At 37.1% G+C, this 23,605-nt stretch overlaps 2 protein-coding genes across 2 annotated transcripts; one reads left to right on the top strand and one right to left on the bottom strand.

The window, feature by feature from the left end:
- Positions 1–511: 511 nt before the first annotated feature.
- On the top strand, positions 512–4,124 carry LOC117393036 (toll-like receptor 5). The gene is made up of 2 exons (XM_033991206.2): positions 512–641; positions 1,089–4,124. The coding sequence occupies exons 1-2, from the start codon at positions 570–572 to the stop codon at positions 2,961–2,963; spliced, it is 1,947 nt and encodes a 648-aa protein (XP_033847097.1). The 5' UTR covers positions 512–569; the 3' UTR covers positions 2,964–4,124.
- Positions 4,122–22,852, bottom strand: LOC117392986 (kinesin-like protein KIF3C). The gene is made up of 8 exons (XM_033991155.2): positions 20,957–22,852; positions 10,330–10,431; positions 10,126–10,248; positions 8,691–8,809; positions 8,043–8,159; positions 7,803–7,911; positions 7,092–7,237; positions 4,122–6,069 (listed from the first exon to the last, which is right to left on the bottom strand). Exons 1-8 carry the CDS (start codon positions 22,349–22,351, stop codon positions 5,988–5,990), a joined length of 2,193 nt encoding a protein of 730 aa, XP_033847046.1. The 5' UTR covers positions 22,352–22,852; the 3' UTR covers positions 4,122–5,987.
- Positions 22,853–23,605: the final 753 nt, after the last annotated feature.

Genomic DNA, 23,605 nt, shown 5'->3' with positions numbered 1-23,605 from the left:
GCCTAGTGTTGTCATGGTAGTAATAGCATTATTATGTTGTAATAGTAACAATAGTTATTACTGTTAGTTGTAAAAAGACAGTCCCACCAATAGAATCTTTAGGACTGGTGGTTGTAGTAAGAAATAAAAATAGTAGTAGTGGGGTTCATAGACTGTATAAAGAAATCTATGTAAACATACAGACATGTATATATACAGTTTGTGGTGGGGGTATGTAGTATGTAGTAGATTTTCGGTAGAAGGTGCATAGCAGCACATAGCAACATAGGCACATCAAGACTGTTGTAAACAAGTGTATTGATTGTATTGTGTAAAGTATGAGTAAAATGTACCCATCAATGATACTTTGTTGTTTCCCTCAATGTTCCAAAATGGCAAGAACAGACATGCAAAACAAGGAGTTTCCCAGTGTCTTGAAACTCTGGCGAAAGCAGGAAAGGCCCACCACGTCAATGTTTACGTTTGCTCAAATTGTGGCGCAATACTCACTAATATAACTGTGGATCTGAAACGTGAATGCAGAAGAGGCGCAAAGTGTAAAAGTGTGAAGACTGAGAAACATACTGTAGATGGAATTCAACATGACAATGAAGATGAAGAGACTGTCCCTTCAAATTGTCCTGATCTGCATTGTCCTCCAGGTATGTTCAGAAGAAAACCTTTTGACTGCTTCTTTTATCATAATGTTATGAGGCCAATTTACAAGGTGTTTTGTAAATCTTTTATTATGACTACTCAAATATTTGTGTTAAAATTTTTCACAATTTTCCGATTTTTAAACTATAGGCTAATTTTGAACACCTTCGTTTTTTAGAGATAATAAGATTAAACAGTCCATTCTGAATGACCACCTAGTGACATTACAAGGTGTAATTCGAATATTTTGACTTATGTGCAGCAATATTCAAACAAAATTAAGCAAAATACCACTCTGTTTTCAATGAGGAAACAATGTTATAACAAAAGGCTCAAATAAGTCAGTTCAGAATAATATACAAAATGTTCTGATGATTAGGAATTGTATTTTTGTCTTTGTGATTAGCTCTATATAATATTAATGCAATGTGTTTTCCATTAACTTTGTACAGCTTCAAAGTTGCTCCTCATGCATCATCACTGGCCCTGCGGCTTACTGTGCCTTTCAAAACCTCCGCTCGGTCCCTGCCCTCCCTCCTCACATTACACACTTGTTTCTGGAGATGAACCAAATCCACGAAATCACAGCCACTTCTTTGTCCCACCTCCCCATGCTACAGCAACTGGACTTAGGATATCAACGTGTTCCACTCACAATCCGCAACAACGCATTCAGCAAACAGACAAACCTGACCAGACTTGTGCTTGGATTTAATAGGAATCTGCAGTTAGAGCCGAATGCGTTTGTGGGACTATCCAACTTAAAATTTTTATATTTATACCACTGCAATTTGAATGAAACTATACTCAACAGCAGCATTTTGGAACCACTCGCATCTCTGGAGACTCTTGACCTATTTGGAAACAACATTAAGAGACTACAACCTGCAATGCATTTTACTAACATGACTGGTTTGAAAGATTTAAATCTTAAATTGAATTCCCTTGATCAGATTTGTGAAGCAGATGTTGTTGGATTTAAGGGCAAAAACTTCAGGCATGTGAATCTGAACCATGTGAAGCTTGGGGCAATGTCAAGTGAAGCTTTTAACTGGGAAAAATGTGGAAACCCATTTAAAAATATGTCATTTGAGTTCATTGACTTTTCAAGCAACAGTTTGAATTTGTCCAGTTTAAAGAGGTTTTTCAAAGCAATACAAGGGACAAAAATCACCCAGCTTAATCTTGCTGGACATTATGGTAAAGGGTTTTCATTCAACAATTTACCAGATCCAGACAACACAACATTTGAAGGCCTAAGGGAAAGTCACCTGCAACATTTGAAAATATCTAGAAATAAGATTTTTGCATTAAAACATGGCGTCTTTACCCATTTCAAAGACGTCCAAGTCATTGATATATCACAAAATAGTGTAAACCGGATTGATATAAGTGCATTTGATGGTCTTCAGACAAATTTACAGACCTTAAACTTGTCACACAATCTCCTTGGTGAGATCTACTCTTATACTTTTGCTCCTTTGACCAATTTGCGAGTGCTAGACTTGTCCCACAACCACATTGGGGTACTTGGGTATAACTCATTCAATGGGCTTACAAATTTACAGGCACTGCTCCTAACAGGAAATGCCATTACAAATTTAGGACTCCCTGCTTCTTTACCAAAATTGCAAATACTGAAATTGGATGATAATAAATTAAAATCCGTCTATAATATTGCACATTTTGCCAGCTCTGCTACCAAGTACTTAGATGTTTCAAATAACAGACTGACAAATTTGGGAGATGTGTATATGTTTTTAAGTAAATTTAAAAACCTCCAGTATCTTATCTTTAACTATAATCCAGTTGAAACGTGCAGAGTTGATTCTCGTATAACAACAAGTCAATTAAAAACGTTGTATCTTGATCACATCTCGCTACAGTCTGTTTGGTCAAAGGGAAAATGTTTGGATTTATTTGACCATCTTGGACAATTACAGTTCCTCAGCTTTACTTACAATGGGATCAGGACATTACCTTTGAGTATTTTCAAGGGCCTTAAATCCATCCAGCAAATTGACCTATCATCAAATGCCTTGACCCATATTCAAGACAATGTCTTCCCTCCAAATCTACAAAAGCTAAATCTTGCTAACAACTTCATAGCTGAGCCCCAACCCCAAATATTCAACTCACTGCAGTGTGTTGATTTGAGAATGAACCGGTTTCACTGTGGTCCAGGACTAAAGGACTTTGTGACCTGGATCCAAGAGACCAATGTGACTCTGAAAGGCCCCATAGACCAGTTAACATGTGAGTTCCCATCAAGTTTGCATGGTGTTTCTCTGGTAAATGCTTATGGTGCTAAGGTTGGAACACAGTGAAAGTGTCAGATGTGGTTTACCTTCTAGTATATTACAACTGTATATTATATCTACTTTATATTATGTACATTAACTACAACTGATGCTATTATGTTTCATGGTATGGAGTTTTTACTTCTAAAATGTTAACCTGTAATCTAAAAAACTGTTTTTTTTTTATGTTTTTAAATGTTTTTTAAATGTTACATGTAAGCTTGTGTTGAACTTAAAACAATGAGACTGAAAAGGCTATTGCAAATAAAGCTAATCTGATAGTAAAATAATCAACAACAATCCCGTATTAGTTATGTACACAGTTTTAATTCTAAACTGTTGACTTTGATAACTGAGAATCTAAACAATTTAACCTAAAATAACCCATTTGTAATTGTAAGAAAATACCAGCAGAGAGCGCTATTTCACAACATCTAACAAGCCATATGGTCACACATGCTCTAACAGTGGAGGACTAGTGAAATAACCGTTGAAATTCCCATGAATCAGATTTTTGGGGGTGGGTCCGTGAAGCCAAGAACACTTAAAAAAAAAATTTCCCCGTTTTTTTCTTTTAACACCAGGAGGCAATATATATGTCTATTGGGACGCTGTACACCGTCCTTATCTACTACATTTTGGTGGAAATCTGTGTGTTGATATGATGATGCGCATTCAAAGACAATAGACCTAAAAATACACGACCTTCTTATTTTGAAATGTTACATATTTGTCTATTATTGGACTATTATCGCTTCCTTGAGTCTGTCTGGGAGAGTTGTGTCCTCGGAGGAAAAAAATCAAACGCCAATCTTGAGTCATGGATCCCATTGATTTGCATGTGACAGCAGGTGCCAGAGATGCTGTTGTTACTGGCCTGTTTCGTCACATTACAAACCACTACAGACACAGGAAAACCCCCACTCATCCCAGCATCACCAGTCCTCCCCCCTCTACTCCAGGTCGTCATGGAAACACAGTCCTCAGCTTCCTCTGATTGCCATGGCATTTTGGCGTCACTTTCTGGATTCCTGCATCTTTACATCCCTCCCCCAGCCTCTCACCTCAATAGTTTCGCAATATATTTTACAAACAGTGATGCTATTGACATTTATTACAAAAACACAAGAATAATACTGTCGTTGAAGCAGTAGAAATGAGGAATTCTAACATGAAAAATAAATGAAGACTGTTAAAAGCATCTTGTTTGCTTCTTGTTTTATTCACTTACTTGCTCCTAAACCAAAGTGCAGAACAGAATACAATGCATTTAGTTACACCATCACCACCTTCTTTTAAATGTACATAATAATCTCAAAATCGTTATATACTAATTGAGCACATGTATGTGCAACCCCCACTACATGAATACAGCCATTTATTTAAACTTGGGACAAACTGGGTCAATTGTGCCACATGATAAAATTTTAACTGATGCAGAAATGGGTAATCCCTGCAACTAAACAGAGCTACATTTGAATCTAAATGTTCTAACATTCTTTATTTAATTACTTTTCAGAAGACATATTCCAAATTATTTCAGCAGTTCAATAAAAAACAAAAATATTTAGAAAGGACAAAATTAAATATGGTAATTTGTACTAAATGTGAACATTTAAATAAAAGTTAACTGAAATACATAATCATCAAATGTTTTTAAATTAAGCAATGAAGTAGTGGACTCTACTGGATATAAAAACAGGTCACATTTTGTATTGAATTGAACTACTGAAATAAGCAATATCCACAACAGTTACCGACACTTTACGCTCACTGATAAACTTAAATTTTCCTTACAATGTCAAACATAATATTCAACACTGGTAAATTTTAGATATGTGATTTTCAGTTACACCATTGTCCTGTGGGGATTTTTGCTGTAACCTGATCTCCAGCATCAATAATAAAGGGATGAATTAGCCTGGCCCCTGTCTGCTTCATCTGACCTCTAGGCACCTTCAGTAAACCCTGTGACACTTTGCTGTACAAACACAGTGAGGTCCACACACAGCAGGTAGATTCAGTTTTCAATACATTTTTTTCACACACCTTTTCACTTTATAACATTTTAGAAGCATTTACCTTTGTACAAATAGTAAGGGATTGCTGAAAGATTTTAGATGCAACTGTTGAACGCAGTTAATGAATAGAATGTCTTCGCTAAAGTTTTTGTGGTTCGGTTGGTAAAAACCCTACTTGGCAGAATGATCAGCATTGCATATCACAGTTGTGTCTTTGAGCAAGAAAACATTAGGTGTACTGTGTAACTTTTCTGGTGGAGCTTCAAACTGTTTTTTCCCATGTATTTCCATGTTATTGCCTAGACTGTTTCATGGTATGTCATTAAACTTATCCATCTCCGTAGAGACAAGTAAGTGACGCCACCAAGCCAAGTTACAGGTCAAATCAGCAGACACGGCCCTGCTCACAATAAGAATGCATGTTTTTCAAGGTGATCTCTTGCAAGACAAATAAAATTAATACTATACTATATGGAGCATTCCAATCAAAGCAACAACATCTCAGTGAAGACAAGGAAGAAGTGGACCTTCACCAAAAAAGTTGCATAGTGCACCTTTAAGATCGTTCTTAGTGATGTGGCTCAAAATCCTTCAGCAATTGCCCTAATGCCACACCCATTTTAATATTATTTATAAGGCTTTAGTTTCAGTGGAGAGACAGTGACAATGCAGGGAAACATTTGATAAAGGTCGTCATTCTGGCTGAATCAACCGCCGCATCTGACCATTGACGAACACACAACAAACTCTACAATAAATTATTTTCTACTTTTTCCTACAGCACATACAGACATTTAGTTATCAATGAACTGTCCGAAATCCTGTTGAAAACTCAAACTTTCCACAGGCTTGTACTGGAGTCTGTGATTTCATGCACAGGTGAGAGGACAGCAGTTTTGTAATCAGTAACAGGGAAAATGTAGTGGTTTTCCTCATTCTTCAAACGTCATTGCAGCATGGTATAAAGTTCAACATGTGGGTTGTTGTCCTTAAAATAAATTAAATAGATATAAATAATTTTTTAAAAGTTTCATTGTGCCACAGCAGGTGTTTGACAAGCCACAAGTGAACCATTAGAAGAGGACGACTTGAGAGATTTCTGGGACTGGCACCTGTAAAAAAGAGAAAAAAATAAATAAAAAGCTAATTGGATAAGTAGCATTTTGCAGTTAACCTATGGCAAATACTATAAGGAAATTAGGAGATAAACTATGAGATTAGAAAAGCTTAGAAGGTAAGGATTATACTCATAAATCCATTGGAGGGATGCATTAGCACTAACCCGATTACATGCTTTAATGTCTTCTATCTTGGATTAGAAAAATTAGCAAACTAGTTCATTGTAAGGAATTTACAAGCTGCAATTTAAGATAAGATGATTTAGCTTCCTAATATTAAATAAAATAATGTATAGTAAATAATGTAATAGTCTCTCCGAGTGCTTTTCTAGACTCAATAGCCCTCATTTACTAACATTGTAGTGAAAAGGGTGTATATTTGGGTTCATATTTGTGCATTCGGCAAAGGGCGCGTGGTATTTATGAATCTGTGCACAGAGCTCCGATCCTACCATACGCACAAGCAGCTGGTGATAAATGCAGCGGCAGATAAAACGGTATTATTTGAATGAAATGCCCCAAAATGTTCATGTTTGAAGTGGCCTTGCTGCCAAGATTTACAGCATGAGGAAAAATGCTGCATTTATCTGCAAACAAAATCATAAAGAATTTAATAAAAAAGAAGAAATATGTTATCTTGGCTCATTGTAAAATGCAGAAAATAAAAAAAAAAATCCTATATTTGTCATTTATAGACATTTATTTTATTAATTCAGCTTGGTCTACAGGTGATACATCTGAGAAATGTGCGACAGTCGGACTAGATCCAAACCCAGATGCTTGAACCAGCAGAGAGCAGCTCTGGTTCAGGCCGAGCTCAGATGAGTTGGAGCAAGGAGTGACGTTATAAGTGCTTGAGCAGTGCTTTTCCCAGAAAGGACCAAGAGCGCCAATGACAAGCCGTTCGGAATGGATTTCTCCGTACAAAAGTTTTGTAAATGAGGGCCAGTTTCACTTTACAATTTTGTGCACTCTTATACACAATATACAACAGCAGCTTAGAGTTGTACACTGACCAGGAGGTGGACTTGCAGACACCCCTGTCCTTGGAGGGGGAGCTGTCCTGAGATGGGCTCTGGGAGGGGTCGGACTCGGAGTACCGGTCTGGAGAGCTGATGTTCAGAGGGTTCATGTCCAGCTCCAGAAGCATGACGTTCTCAGCCTTCAGATTAACACATAGAACAGTGACGGTGTACAAGATTATTCTATGATCATGATTCTACACCGCATTGCCTAATAAAAGTAGAATAAAATAACACATTCTTCAATGCTCAAACTCTCATTTTTGTTTAAGTTGATCTGAACTGTGCATGACACATAGCCTAGCTATGTTGTTTCTATAATCAGATTTCTTTCATCCTCATTCTCACAAACACTGAAGTCACTGAGGGCAAGGCAGGTGAAGTGTCTGCGCTCTGACCAGTGCTTACAGCCATTGTGTCTTTGAGCAAGATTGAACTGCCATCCTTTGTATTCGTGTTTCTCAATAATACAGTTGTACAGTAGTTCTCTATAGAAGCAGGAAGACGTAGGTGGCTTGTTATGATATCTAAAAATAGACTGGCCACTTCAAGTACTCTTCCAAGATACTAAGTACACTTCAGGATTTAAATGCTTCATATCTATGTTGTATAACAAACATTATATGAACAATACTCTTCCTAAACATTATTATCTTAAATATTAGTATGCATATGGAAAAAAAAACTTTAAAAACTCACACTAACCCTATATCTGGTACGAGGGCCCATTGTCATGGCAACCCGGGCAAACTGTGTGATTGGACGTTTGTATCCGACTGCGGAGGAGGGCCTTTTCTTCATCTGGGACGACTTACTGTGCAAACAAAGAAAGATGGATCAATACAACAAAATCAATAATGTATAAGGGCCAAAAAAAACCCCCAAAAAACAAGAGAAAAAACAATGGACACCCAAATGAGGATATATTTATGATCAGACACAAACCTCTCCGACTGGACGAGAGGCTGAAACTTCCACTGGTCCTCCTCCGGGTCAAAAGTCAATCTGTTCATAATTTTGTTCTTTTCCTCTGGGGGAATGAAGTTCTCTATGATCAAATATCTGTAGAAACAAAACAAAGAAATGTCCCATCAGTTGTGTTGCCAAGAGTACCAGACTGCAGGCATGCTAATTACTATGTGTATTCTATCATGTGCTGTTTCAATGCTTGTCCATTCAACTCAATTTAATCAAGGTGTTAATTCTCCGTTTTCCAGTCAATGAAAACACATTTTGAAGAACTGTGCACATATGTGCATCAATATGTTTATAAGGCTTTGTCATTTGAACCACTAATTCTTAACCATAGGGCCAGGGCCCATGCAACAGTGGTGAGCACCTTCTTGAGGATTTTATTGTGGTGCCAGTCCCTTATTCTCTCTGCTTGTTGATCCTAATGCATGGGCCAATTTAATTATAATGTGTCACACTTTCTTGCAGGATAAGAGAATGCATTAAAATCATGTATTTTTTATTAGCTATTCTTGAGATTGAATGTTAACAAAAACAGTTGTAAAGTTCTACATTATCTCTTCAAATCACATTCCTTATCCTTATCAGTCTGTACTTATATGTGCCCTGGTCCTAACTTACTTGAACTTGAGCTCCCTTGTGAGTTCATTCTGGGTTTGCTCCAGCTCCTGCCGGCTCCTCACATGCTCATCGTTCACATCCTTTATCTCCGTTTTGATGCATTGGAGTTTGGCGTACAGCTACAACAACAAAGCCACAAGCAAAAAGACATAGTCAGAGCAGAGCAGCAGCTGAAGTCTCTGATTGGCTGGAGCTGGTTGCCCATAGCAACAGCACAGTCCAGCCAATAGCAGTGTGGCATACAGAGGTCTGCTCCTTCGTTACTCACTCACAGGCAGCAAATAATTTATTCTTGACTTCTCATTCAAGATTTATGTTCATTTGACCCTATAAAAGAGTTAAAGTCATTGAACCAAAATTTGTCTTATGCTTTGATTTTTAAAAAACATTATAGACATAGTTAGAAAAGATTTGGTCAATATTGCTTTAAACAGTAGTGTTGTCCAGTACTAACATCTCAAACTCTTTCAATACTAGGAACACCCAAATTTAATACCACAATTAAATAAAAGACTTTAGATTGTATTTTTTTCCACACTAAAATAGGAGTTTCTCTAATATTACCATGTGGTCTTGTACTAATTTTGACATAGATTAAACTATTTAAAAACAGAAGAATCTTACACAATTTTAGTGATTTTTTTTTTTCAATATCAAAACTTGTATCTCATTTTGATACTAGTTTTAGTTATCATTTTTAATCTTGGTATTTATTTTTAGGACAACCCCATACCAGACACAATACATAATCTGAATGGTTGGCTCCATGCAAAGTAAGATGTGGAGATGGCAAGCTAGTGCGTTAGAGTGAAAAGGAATCAAATTTCATCATTAGAGTTACACTGTTATCCAGGCATCTCCTCAAAATGGGACCTTATGAGATTCTGCTGGGAAACAGGGAAATGGTGAGTTAGATCTTTGTCGAAGGCATTTTGCATCTCTGGACATTCAATCGGGAACAACATCATCATGGTTAGTGAGGGTGGTAAAAGGCCCAAGACAGGAGTCATTTGGGTGGGAGAGGAAAGCAGACGGCAGGACAAACCTTCAGATACTAAACAGGGTCCAAGGCATAGTCCGAGTCAGGATCAACACACAGGTACACACAGGCAGATTAAAACAGAACAAGTGTTAAAACTGTAATTGTATTTATTTAGTTTGATTACTGTTTCATTCACTGCTACACAGGAGTTGTAAACTACAATTATAAATAAATAAGTAGATGCATTATTTATTTGTTAACCGTTAAAGAAAATGTTTGTTTCAGTTTGTTTTTTCCACATGTTTTATTTTAAATACGTGTTTCCCAAACGGTAGTCTTAGTATGACAGGGGGTCTAATTTTAGACCTCGTATAGCCCTGCTTTAGACCAGATTTGATTAGGTGGTAGGTATTAGATGTGAAAAGTTTGAGAACCACTGGTTTAAATAAATACCTTTTTCAGTTTCTTGGTCTTAGCTTCCACTTCCTGTTGTAATGAAGTAAATGTTTCTCTGAGCTCCAGCGTCTCCTCATCCTGAATCAACATCTGCTGCTGGATCTCTCTCTCATTGCGAGTCTAAACACAAACAAAATATTTTATATATTTTCTCATTGTAATAATTACTGAAAAACTGTTGTCTTAAAATGTTTTTCTCACCTGCTCAGCAATTTCATGTCTCTTTATCTCCAACATCTTCTGCTGCTCGTTGGTGTGGTCCATGATGTTTTTGCCTCCCACCAGTAGCTTGCTCTCCATTGCCTAAAATATATATATAAAAAAAATAAATAAATAAATAAAAAAAATTTACATTTTATATTTTTACTACTTGTGTTGTGCCACAACACAGACATCATAGACATTTTCCTTAATCAAGTAAATATGAAATACAAAAACAAAGTAAAACATGTTGATGTCCTATTGATGTTCTTCTATCAGTTACAAAGTGCCTCCTGGGGTCGAGCTGATTTCATGTGGACATTTAATACGTCTGTGTGGGTCTCTTTGTTCTGATGAGATGTTGGAGACAGGGATGAGGGTTGAATACGCTGAGGTGTGCTCTGAGTGAACAGTATTGGCCTGAGGAAGTTTTCTACAAGGTTTTGTCTGATTTTTGTCTGATTTAACAGTTGCAGAAACATATTAGGACAATTATGTAACATCATATTATAGGATAATATCTTAGGTAAATGCAATTAAAGTAACAGCTAAGATTTACACTACTCTTTTCTACAGGCAGTGAGCATCTACAGTAGGCTGGTGCCTGTCCTGTAGTCTAAGAATAGTATAAAATTATAATATGTACTCTCTATAGTTAGTGCCTTTTACTGTGCTGCAGTTAGGTGACTAAGAGAAAAAATGTATCAACTAACATCATTAATTGATATAATGCTCTATAATAATTATTATTATTCAGCCCAGACAGAATAGTTGAAACAGCTTTTCACTCTTGGGCACACTATGGTGATAAAAACGTAACTCAGCCATGGTCCTCTTACAGCTGGTCACACATAATCAGATTTAATTTCAGTTAGCCTCACGTTAAACTAGTGGAGATTTTAAGATGCTAAATGCAAAATATCCTGACACTAGAGAATGATAAATGTATTTATCAGTAGTGACCCAATAGTATTGGATTGTTCCAAAAGGCTTTTGTTTATTTTTTAACATTGTTTTAGCTAAAGTAATTCTATAGACATTTTGCACTGCTGCCAAAAGACATGTCAGACTTTGTAAATAACGATTGCTTTTTGGCCTTCGATCCTGAGCTCTGTATAATGCAAATAGGGTTTATGTTGGTCTACTTGTTATGCTGCTCACATAGACTGGAAGTTCTTCATTAAATAAGTCTTTATTTTTACTATTTTGCAATGATTTGTGGAAATTCTAATTCAACCAGACATAGACCTAGAGAAAAAGACGTATGTGCTAATAAACAACGGCAACAGAGCCTGGGGTCATATGACGTAAGGAGCCTCACATACATAACTCCACACACACAGACACGCAAATGCAGCAGTGACTGGATAATAGTGTCCGCGGGGCTGGACTGCAAAACCACTGTCAACAGAAGAGAAAAAGGAGAGGCCACATTCCTATAACATAGAGCCTATATGTCCTGCTCTGGTAATTGTACTCAACACATTATAGTACAGTGAAGTCCTTCAGAGATATACAGAAGACCTCTTTGTTTGAGCAGGTCTTTGTGTCCTGCTGTCCGCTCCTCTGCGCTCAGCTTCGTTATTAAAAGGCCCTTTCATAACAGGGACACTTTCTGACAGATCTCTTTTCAATAACCCATACTACGCTAACGATGAGTGCAGCGTAATAGTAAAAGGACCAAAATAAAGCTTGATGCTATTTTAATAAACAAAACAAATCTTGATGCCCTTTTGGCAAGACATGTTTGATATCATTAAACTGACAAATAAAGGGCATTAATTACATTGGCATTGCAGGATAGGGCTAAATACCCACTCCTACCACAAAGGGTCAGTAAACCAATCTTTAATTCTATGGATTCTGACCCATGATGCATATGGGATTTTTAGATAAGGAACTCTCCCAAGCAGTAGTTTTATTCTAAATAATATTTTTACTAAACATTTGATGATCCAACACATGGCCTTTAGAATATATTGTAATGGCCTGATATTTTGTGCATACCTCAGAGTTGACACCTTTTGTTGTTTTTGTAACTGTCTGTGTTGTTGTTAATGTGCTGCTTTTGTATGTGACACTTGGTTGCTATGCCTAAGTTGATGTGAAAGTTCTATTGGTCAGTTACTGGTCTGTTTAGTGAGTTGAGACTGCTGTTGTGTTGTTGTTGTTGTTGTTGTTGTTGCTGTTGTTGTTGTTGTTGTTCTTGTTTTGGCTCTGGCTATGGTCTTGTGTTCAGAAAAGAAACAATCAGAGGAAATTTAATGTGTTTCTTTTATACCAGAATGCTACACTGGCGTCAGAAGTGGGATAAATAAATCAAAAACACAATTCGTGGATATTTGTTAGTGCTTTCTATAAATTAAATGACTGAAAAGTTGTGAGTCAGCCATGTATGCCATAATCTAGTCCATCCACACATACTTTGACTATGACCAATCCTTTTCTGGTAGGTATGTGAACATTAAGGAAGTGACCAAGCTAATCTTTCCTTACTCAGTCCTCTAGGGAACTTCAAGCCTAAAAATATTTGTCTGCTGAGGAGGACAGGACTGCATGCAAGAGACAAAAAACATGCAAAAAAAAAAAACAAAGGAAAGAAACTGACTGAGTGGAAACAGAAAATAAAGGTCACACTGTCTCCAGGAATCAACTTTGAAAAGCAGTCGGTCGATATGAAAAGCCAGACATAATGGTACAATCACATTATGGCCCACTAGCAGTCTGTCATAGGCTGCCTCGAGGTACCAGTAGGCCTGGTTCTAGTTGGATAATTGTTTTGTTGGAAATTTAAGTGTAGTATTGTGTAAATGAAGAGACCCAGATCAGACAGTTACATGTATGAAGGACCAAGGGAAAAAGAATAAACTTTTTGTTGTATTTCATAACTCGCTGGGCTTCACAAATTGATTACTATTCATCAAGAGAATTGTAATTTTTCCACAACAATTGTCAAAACTTGGATTTCACACCGATGAAAGGCCTATATGGAACTAAAAGATCACCACCCACATAAGGGAAGTGTATTTTGTAACAATTGGCGTTGCGTGGGTCAATATTTGCATTAAATTATAGTGTAAATACATAGAATTAAACCTGTTTCTTGCATCATTTGTTAAGCACTTATTTATCACTAATCAGAGAAGGAATAATTACACAGGCACTGCACCAAAAGATGTTTACTAATTTACTAGATATATCCAGTAGTTTGTAGTCTAACTGGTGTGATCAAATACTGCCCTGTATTCCTTTGATTTTAGGAAAGTAACTGCATTCTGAATTTCACCAAATGAAAGAGCATTATAGGAATACAGTTACCATTCTGAATTCATACTTTCAATATGTAGACTATTTAGTTACTAACAACACAGCATAAATGTGAATGCTAGAGGTAAGCTAATGCTAAAAACTATTTATACTGATGTTAAGCTAAGTAAAAACTAAAAAAAGTGATTTATAATTATTCAAATGCTACACCAAATTAGTAAGGTCAAATGATAGGGTCGACATGTCTACCCTAGAATAGTTGCCAATGGGAACTTTGTTGAGTGAATAAGAAACCGCCATAGAAAATACAAAGGTTTATGTTACACAATTTCTTTTTTCCTTTTTTGTAATATCAGATTTTGCAGTCTTACAAAAGTCTTGTAAAATGGCTTTCAATTGCTACTGTCCCATACCTTATAATGGAAGGATTTACTCAGTGCTCTCTCAAGTGCATGTGCATTGATAAGATGTTATAATCCATTATTCATATGCTTGGTAATTGCGCTGTATATTTTATGAGACTATACAGCACACACATATATATATATATATACTTGGAGTACTTCAACGATAGTTAAGAGAATACAAATAGCCAGATTAACACTAATTATTGGATTTCTTTCAGGTGGTATACCTAACAAATAACATCAGATAAGCCAACTCAAGCTAAAAACAGACACACGCTCATCATTAATTCAGAGCTGGAGCCTTGAAGCTGAAAGATGGAGAGCAGAGATGAGCACACACCTTATGTCTGATAAGGACTTTAAGAATGGATGGAACAGATCATTGGTGTCTTTTTTCAATCAGTTATGTTAATCCAGGACCAGCCACAAATCTTTTATCTTGATACCTTCCCAAATCAGTGAAAAATGTAGAGAGGTATGTTTGAAAGGGAATCTGATATAAAACTGAAATTTTGTTCATTATAGGATTACAAAAATACTTTTATACAAAATATTTAACTAAGAAACATAAGAGCAAAAGATAATTGTTTGGTCTTATAAGCAACTGGTTTAAAGCACAAGAATAAATAGAGTAGGTTCTAGTTCTGGCACTTGGTAAACACAGCCAGCTATACATTCCCATAAAGTCCAAAACATGCCAACACAGACAATAGCTTCCCTCTATGGGCCCAGGCCTTTCCTTTTCTAATTAGGCAGGAAAGCAGTCGCGTAAACAGGAAGTACACTCACTCTGTCCATGAGCCACCCAGTGTATGTATGAGGCCTTCATGGCCATTCCAGCATTTTTGAATAGAACAATTAGCCTATCTATCTATTTCGTTTGCAAAAGGTCCAATATGCAAGCTAAATTCCAACTTTTCCAGGCTTGCATCTCCACATACCTGTTCCTTTTCCTGTAATCTTCCATGGCATAAAATCTCCATGGAGAATATTGTATGGTTTGGTTTTAAGTTTCCATTTCAATAAAATCATGCAGGGGTCATGCCATCTCCAGAAAATTGCATACTTTAACTGAGCAAAAGTAAATGCCAAATTTATGTCAACTGTGCAGAGTAGAAATAATTTCTAAATGTCTCTTCCCATTCTTCACCCCCTTAAACATGTCCATCGGTCACAAACAAACAAAAAGTATAATTGAACCTTAAAATAACACAAATCACTTACACAATTGCTCATATATTATGCTAATCCTTGGGCCAATGTTCTTAAATTTAAGGTTTAAGAACCAAAAAGTGAAACATGTATCTAAGCAGTAGTTATGAACGATTTGTGTGTGAAAGTTGAGAGATGGGGCTGTAGCTCAGTTCTGACCCAGAAAAGTGGATCTAAGAATAGTCCAGGGAGAGCAGAGAGGACCTGGAGGAGCAGGGCCAGTGAGAGAGATGCACTGATGACTTAGTGGAAAATGATAAGCAAGAAATTACACATTATAGGACTGAGTATTCGTTTAAGTTATACATATGAAAGGCAAGATGGAATAGTAAATTGCCCTGAGAGTAAATGTTCAATTTAAATTTATAAAGAGGTACACTGATCAAAATAGTGGATGAAAAATCCTAGTACTAAACAATATTAAGGGGTTTTCATTGCATTCTAATGAACTGTTGAGCTTTAAGATATATCATAATATAATTGAAATTGGAAATTGGTCGCAATAATTTATGTTATTTAAGTGATATAATTTCCTCTGCAAACAACAACACAATATCCAGTCTACGTGAATAAAATCTGCTAACCCTGAAGTTGAATCCTCCACAAACATAATGGAATACATGTGATTCTTGTATTAACTTAACACATTTCAATATTCCCTCAATTTTGTTATGCTCCTGGATATGTTTAAAATATTAACTTTGAAGACAATCTTCATTTTGAAATATAAGTCACAAATTTAATGATCATCTCTATGCTCTTCAGAAAAATGCAATTACATACGCAATTTTTAATACATTGTTTAAATCAAATGACTATACAGCAAATAAGAACTCTCCATCTGGGTATATTTTAACTCACTAACAACAGCCATGGGAAAAGGAAAGGACCTCGGGCAATAATCAATGCTGGCTTCAACCTGCACTATGATTTGTTGTCCTTCTGGTTTGTATGGTAGACCATGAAGTGCCCCTCCCCCCAACATGCACCGCGTTGGCACACTGCAATGGCATGTGCAGTCAGGTGAGGAGAGCTAGTCTGGTTTATTGGTGATCTCCAACATAACGTAGCAATTTATTTTTGACAGCATAAATTATAGATGTGTGGTACTGCAATTGTCATGTTTATTCATTTGTTTTATGGGTGTGGGTACCTTTACCAATAAAAATGGTCCTTATGTGGAAAATGACAGCCATTCCTTTTAATTGTAGTCTGTATTTTTAAACAGAAGGAATGGAACTCGAAATACTTGATTTTGAATTTAAGTATTTATAAAGTCACTGTGTACCCGTCATACACAAACATGAACATTTGCAATGGTTAGCTATATACAAGATAAATAGCTATCTAGTAGAAAAACAAAAAACATCAAAAACCTAAAATATGCAATTATTTTGGTAATACACTGATAACTAAATGTCACTGTGTCTCAACACAATATTATTATGAATGAGACAGCTGACATTTAGACCTCTTCAAAATTGTTCTGAAATGAATGGGATTCTTATTTGTCTTGTCTCAGATAGTCATCCTGGAAACCTTTAAAATGTGGACCATGAAATGAAACTTTATTTTATTTATGTATTTTGATAAATATCAAATTTTGCTACTACATTTTTCCTTAATTGATTAGACCTAGTACACTATAGTTCTGATGATTTATATCAAATTTATATGCAGGCATTTTAATGTGACCCATCGTTTATGGAAGTATTTTGAATCCACTCTGCCTAGTTGAGACACTCTTAAGTGAAACATAACTACACCTATTTGGATAAACTAATTTAGACTGCTTTTATCTGTGCTCCGGTCACAATCCATGATTACATTAACACTGCTTTACAAGAGTGTCCGCTTCCAGCAAACATCAAACCCAGGACTTGGGGCCTGATGTGAGACTTCTTCATCTTAGCATCACCCACAATGCAATATGGAAGCTAAGGTCACAGGTGAACAATGGTCTGATGCTGTGAAGTCCTTAGCATCCAAGTATAACAAGAGGCATTCCCACATGTGAAAATCTGAATAAGGTAGAGCATAATCTGTAAAATGATAAGATATACTTTTTATTTCATTAGTTGTGTTTAGGAATTACAGTTGTTGTTTTTCATTAATACACAATGCTTAAGAAACAAGTGGATGGCTGGTAAAAATGAACAAAACAAAAAACATTGACTGACACACTACACTCACAAGCACTGACATGACAATGTCATTTTAAGATCTGTTTAAGCTTCAGCGAGTGACGAGGATAAGAAAATCCACAAACAGGGAGAGGGAGTCCACAGCTTCTGAATTTGTTTTTATCTGACATTTTAAAATTCATCCCCACTGGCATTTACCGCTGCACCCGTTTACCCTCCCTCCATCTTTCTGTCAATGTGCCCAGCTGCCTTCGTCCTTAGCAACCTCGCTGTCATTGGCTGAGAGGGCAACAGAGAAAAATAGTGCCTGTAGGTCGTCGACGGTGATTGGCTGGCTTATATTACACAGTACAAAGGGATACCATGGAGGCTGGGGTCTCAGGGTGAAGGTGAAAAATGGTATAAAAGCAGGTTTTGTATGTTTTCATTTTATAATAGCAAAATTCATATTGATTCATACTGAAAACGATTTCTCCTGCTTATGTGACTGTTTCATTGGTCATATTTTACAGGACAGTGTATTGAAGCCAGTGCTGCAGACTTTGCTGACATATTCAGTTTATAGTCAGGTTAAGAAGCAACAGACCAAAACTCAGCATTAAATTCTTATCAGATTGTTACATTTCTCCATAATCTGTAATTCTTATTTTATTTTATTCTCTCTCATAGTGCTTTGAGGTTTTTTTTAAATTTATGTCAAATCAAACATGTCCCTTTATAACATTCCTTCAAGTGAACTTTAGTTTTGACCCACAGAGCTTTAGAAGACAGTGAGCAGATGAAACCTGAGCTATGCCCCATCACCACAGACTTGAAACCTCTCAGTCTGCAGGACATATGGATATTATCATCCTCTCATGGGACTTTCCTTTGACCTGAAACCAGCTCACGGAGAGGAATTGGAGGATAGAAAAGATGCTTAGATAGCCATTTTCATCTAGAAGTAATAGAACATAGCCAATTCAGCAACTTTGAAGAATATACAATACATACAGCCATCTTGCTCCTTCTTATGTCTTAATCTTCAAAGTCTGGTCATTGTTCTCAGAGCTGAGAGCAGAACTATGGATGGTTGATGTATTGGTGCTAATACTGGTATCTGTGATATCTGAGTTTTTGTTTTTTCTCCCAGGTATCATTCATTATTGTACTTTTAGCCATTATTTGGCACCAGTATTTTCCCCTAGTGCCCTTGTGTGCATCAGATGTGTTTTAAAACTTTTAGAATAGTGGAATTTTCAGTCCTTATTATTGATTTTAAAAGCATGACATCAGTATTGGCAAGTATCGGTTGTTGGCAGCTACAACTTCAAAGCAAATATTGAATATACTGTATCGACAAAGAAATATTGGACCATCCCAAGCAGAAAGGACAATGATGACAGCCTTGATCTAAGTGAAGAAAAAGAGTGGCAGCATGGTCCAGATTACCAACAAAATTGTCAGCGTTAATAGTGGCAATATTGATATGCTGTTTTAATCAGGGTTGCACGATCCCGACTGCTTTGTTGTTTAAGCATTAATTACATTTTACAGCACTATGAACACACTTGAGCTGGCCAAAACATCTACACAGTAAAACAAAAAGTGGACCCTGCTGCTAAACACACAAGGAGTTATTTCCTTAAAGCGACCACTATTGTTCCCAAAGATGTGACTATCTCTCTTCTTTTATGAAACCCTGAGGCTGTTTGCTGCTCACTATCTGAGTCCAGTTTCATTTTGGTCTGGCTCTGAAGTTCTAGACTGCGGTCCTTCTGCACGAGTGACTTATTGAGTGGACTGTGAATCAGAGCAAGTGATTAAACCAGGCCTGACTCACCATTTTAATGGCTGACGTGAGATGGTGTGGACCAGGAACGAAAGAAGTGGCATTTCAGACTCCAGTGGTCACAGCTGCTCATCAGCATGATATCACAAAGAGTATTCTGCAGATGGTGAACATCTGAAATACAGATGCTGAGAGGAGGAAGGTCTTTGTCCCACCTTTTACAATATTCAACATCTACCTATCTGTGTATATCCAAATCATCTAGTGTCTTATCAAAATAATTGCAAACTCAAATTTCACCTGGGATTGTTAGCCATTTTAATGTGTTATGTTGGCCATATTCTTTTAAAATGTAAAGGCTATGTAGGCCTCATTAGGTCTAGTCTAGTTTCTTTATCCAGTGAAGTTTACATGCAAAATTGTGTCTGTTCTGTGAGAGCCATTGAAATCCAATGGCATTTAGTTTAATAAAGAATTATTTTGGGAGGTTTTATTATGACACAATGAGCACTATATTGTTCTGGAGATAAACTAAAGTGTGACCCACTTTACTCCTAGATGCCTGGCACTGATTGAAAGAACTTCACCAGAGTACAGTAAGGTCTTGGTTATAGGTGGGTGTGATTCAACTTATAATTTGTTCAGTGTTGATTTAATTACTGACTTAAATACAAATTATGAAAGGTTAAGTGGAAATAGAGTACTTTGTTGGTTGTTAAAGCTGATATTGCATATTCCAGTGTCAACAATGTGAGAGAGATTAACCACCTTCTTCCTGCTCTTCACCCCCATTTGAACCTTAAAGTTGACAAGCCAAATGTATCTTCTAAAACATAAGACAGACAGTTTATGATCATAACTTGGAATTTTCAGCAGTATCTTTGCCCAAGACAACATATGTAGCTAGTTCTAAATATCTAAAGAAAAAAATATGACTAATTTGACCTATTTTAAACTATAGCATCTAGCTCAAAGGCATCAACTTGTCCTTGCAGAGCTGTAGGTGTTCACATAGTCTTGGAAGGAGTGGTGTGAGAGCAATCTGCTTATGCTGCCCAGGGCAAATCCGATAAATCTGTGGTAGTAAGTAACCGTGTGATTTTAAAACCTAACCCATTTCCACAGTTCTCCAAAAGTGAGACAGACAGATTCATACATTTCACTGATTAAAAAAAGGATTCTTTAGATTTGATACATTTTTATTTCTCGATGTTTTGCATAATTGTTAAGCCCAACAGTGATGGATAGAGGAGTTCAAAAATACTGAAATATTGATATATCATATTGTTTAAGTTAATCATACAGTATCGATATCCTGGGCTGCTGTATCAATATAATGCCAAGAGTATTTTTACATATTACCAAATGATTTTGTGACCAATTTTGTTGCTTGTTTAAAGGAAGCAAAAGTTCAAAACTGTCAACTGGATAAATCTGGAGTGAAAACGTTTTGCTTCTCATCCAAGCTGCTTCTTCAGTTCAACTGAACTGTCCCAGTAGTTATGTAGTGAGCCTTTAGAGCATTTAAACTGCCTTTGTCCCTTTGTACAAGTAAATGTTGAGCTTCTAGTTAGTAATAAAGAAAATTAATTTTAAATGAAAAATAAAAGCATCATTAATGTTTTATCCTTTTGTGAAATTTGTTCCAAATCAAAAGTGCACTATATCGAGGTACATATCATATTGTGGCCTATGTATCGATGTATGTGTTGTATTGGCATCTTTGTAATGATAACCAGCCCTAGTGATGGAGGGAATGTGTGTGATTGTGTAGACTATAATTATCCACTGAGCCCATTTACTGTCTACTTCAACATTTGTCTCACCTTATATTTGGCTGTGAGCTGCTCTGTAGCCTCCTGTTCCTTCCTTAGATCTCCCATCATCCTCTCCTTCTCTCCCAGGAGCCTCTGCTTCTCCTCAGCCAATAGGAATCGATCTCCTCTGATGGCTTCCTTCTCCAGTTCCAGCCTTTGCTCCTCCAGCGTCATATAATCCTCTGCGTCTTTCTCCTCATAGTCTTCCTCTCCTGCTGTATCCTCATCACCATCCCTGTCCCAAACATCTCCATCTTTCTTATGCTTGTTTCTCCACTTCCTGTGGTTGAGCTGTGCCCTCAGCCTTGCAATTTCCTTTTGAAACTCTCTCAAAAGGGCATCTTTGGGATCTTCATTGACTCGAGGTTGGTTATGGATGTTTTTGGCCCGATTAGCGTACCTTAAAGTGGTCAGTGTTTCGTCATAGTGTTGAGGAGCTGGACCTAAGGTAGCAACCATGACTGTTTTGGCATTGCCACCTAAAGAATCTTGTAGGAGTCTAGTTAATTTTGAATCCCGGTACGGTACATGTCCACTTCTACCATCAGCCAAAGCTGAAATGACATTCCCTAGGGCAGATAGTGATAAGTTGATCTTCGCTGCTTCTTTCAGGCGCTCTCCATGCACTCCTGTCTTAGCTTGTCGTTCACTACCAGCTAAGTCCACCAAATTTAAACGTCCTACCCGGATATGCTTTCTTCCATCTGGCCCAGGTTGGCTGCACTCCACTGTGATTAAAAATAACGCATGAGATCTGGAAGAATGCTCATTCATGTCTGTTGCTCCAACTGCCCTGGCTTGGTTCCCCATATTCATAACTTCCTCTATTTCTTTGATGCTTTTGCAAACACAAGAAGTAAGATCTCGAACATATACACCGGTCTCAGGACTTTCCCTTAGCTCCAATCTTGTATTTGCATGGTTTGGATCAAGAAGGTCCCGGATCTCCTCAAGATAGATCTCCAAGTAGGATGCTCGCACTAGATACTGTTTGTCTGATTGAGAGCGAGAAATGTGGGTGAAGATATGGTCAAAAGCATTTGGGATTACACCCCTTTTCTCAGGGTCCATCCATGCCCCTTGCATGGTATAAGTCTTGCCCGTCCCAGTTTGGCCGTAAGCAAAAATGGTACCATTAAAACCATCAAGAACAGAATCTATTAATGGCCTAACACTCTCATCGTAAAGATCTCGTTGTTTTGAGTTGGCGTCGTATACAGCGTCAAATGTGAATGTCTTTAGGGGTTCACAAGGTGGCGCACGGGGGTTTCGGAGGATGACCTGTCCCAACTTCAAATCCATTTGAACAATCCCACCTGCAGGCCCATTGGACTCTTCTTTTCGGTTCAAAGGCCGGCATCGTACTACAACCTTCACACATTCACTGCTCTTATTTTTAGACATGATTGGTTTGTATCTCCAAAATTCCTTATTGATGATGAAAATGGATGAAGAGCTATACCCTCCGATGGTCGATCAATAATATTCCCGTTTCCTGTTATCCCTGTCCGTTTTTATTATTCAGAACATCTTCATGTTTTCTGTGCCATATCGCTGTGGAAATGTGACATCCTCTTTAAAATATCCTAACAGAGACCAAAAATATAGGTGTCCCAATTGCCAATAGCTAATTATGTGTAATATTAGCTTTATAGACAAACGGTCAGATTATCTCACGCACAGCATCGACGCTCCATTGCAGTCCCACCAAACGTCCCCGCTGTGATTTCGGTGAAAACAATTCATTCCCGACGATGACAGCGGTAAAAATGAATGAAATTTATCCAGTTGTAACGTGTCCAGAAAATCCGCCACACAGCCCTGTTCGCATCTTCCTGCGTCTGTCTCGCCTTTTACAGGCTCCGGTGCGGGATACACTCCAGTCATTTCAACACCACACCCCACATCACTGCGGTGGCGCACCAAGCATCATGGGAAATTGAGTTTCCGCAAATATAGGCTAATTAGGATTGTTGGAGCATATTGGCCTATATTGAACTTCTCCCAATTATTTGACTTTATTTTAATTGACTGATGTTTGACATACATTCATTAAACGCGTGTAAACGTTTAGATCTAGTGAACTCAAGAAAAAAAAAAAAATTGTTCCATACACAACGTGTGAAAAATAAAAATACTATATTTATAGGCCTAAATATAAAGCCTTCGTCCAGAGTTGGGTAGCCAACATAAGAGCATATTAAATCTAAAATGAAAAATATGCAGATTGCTGGTACTTATTTTCTCATCTGATTCAGACTTCAATGTACGACAGCAGCGTCACCTTGTGGCTAAAACGAATCACATCCAGTCTAATTGATAATTGATAATAAATGATTTGTTTGTACGTTTCTACGTTTGTACGTTGCTCTATTTTATTGCCAGAAAACGAGGTATTTTGGCGACTTTATTGGTAGTGTGTGTGTTTTATTGCATTCTTATTCAGATTGTGTTTCTATAGAGACAGTGCATGTACATTTATGAAAATTTATTTACCCTGATGTTCAGTTGATATGTGGTTTACAATGATCGGAAGAGAGACAAACAAAAAAAGAAGAAAAGAAAATGTGTCATATGGGTTGGGAGAGCCAAATCGCGTGGCCCTGGTGCTGCAATATATGTGTTAAGCCTTGATATATTACTTTGCAAATACCCTTG

The sequence above is a fragment of the Periophthalmus magnuspinnatus genome, chromosome 24 (genome assembly GCF_009829125.3).
Source record: "Periophthalmus magnuspinnatus isolate fPerMag1 chromosome 24, fPerMag1.2.pri, whole genome shotgun sequence".
NCBI lineage: Eukaryota > Metazoa > Chordata > Actinopteri > Gobiiformes > Gobiidae > Periophthalmus > Periophthalmus magnuspinnatus.
This window is presented reverse-complemented; position numbering and strand designations above follow the sequence as displayed.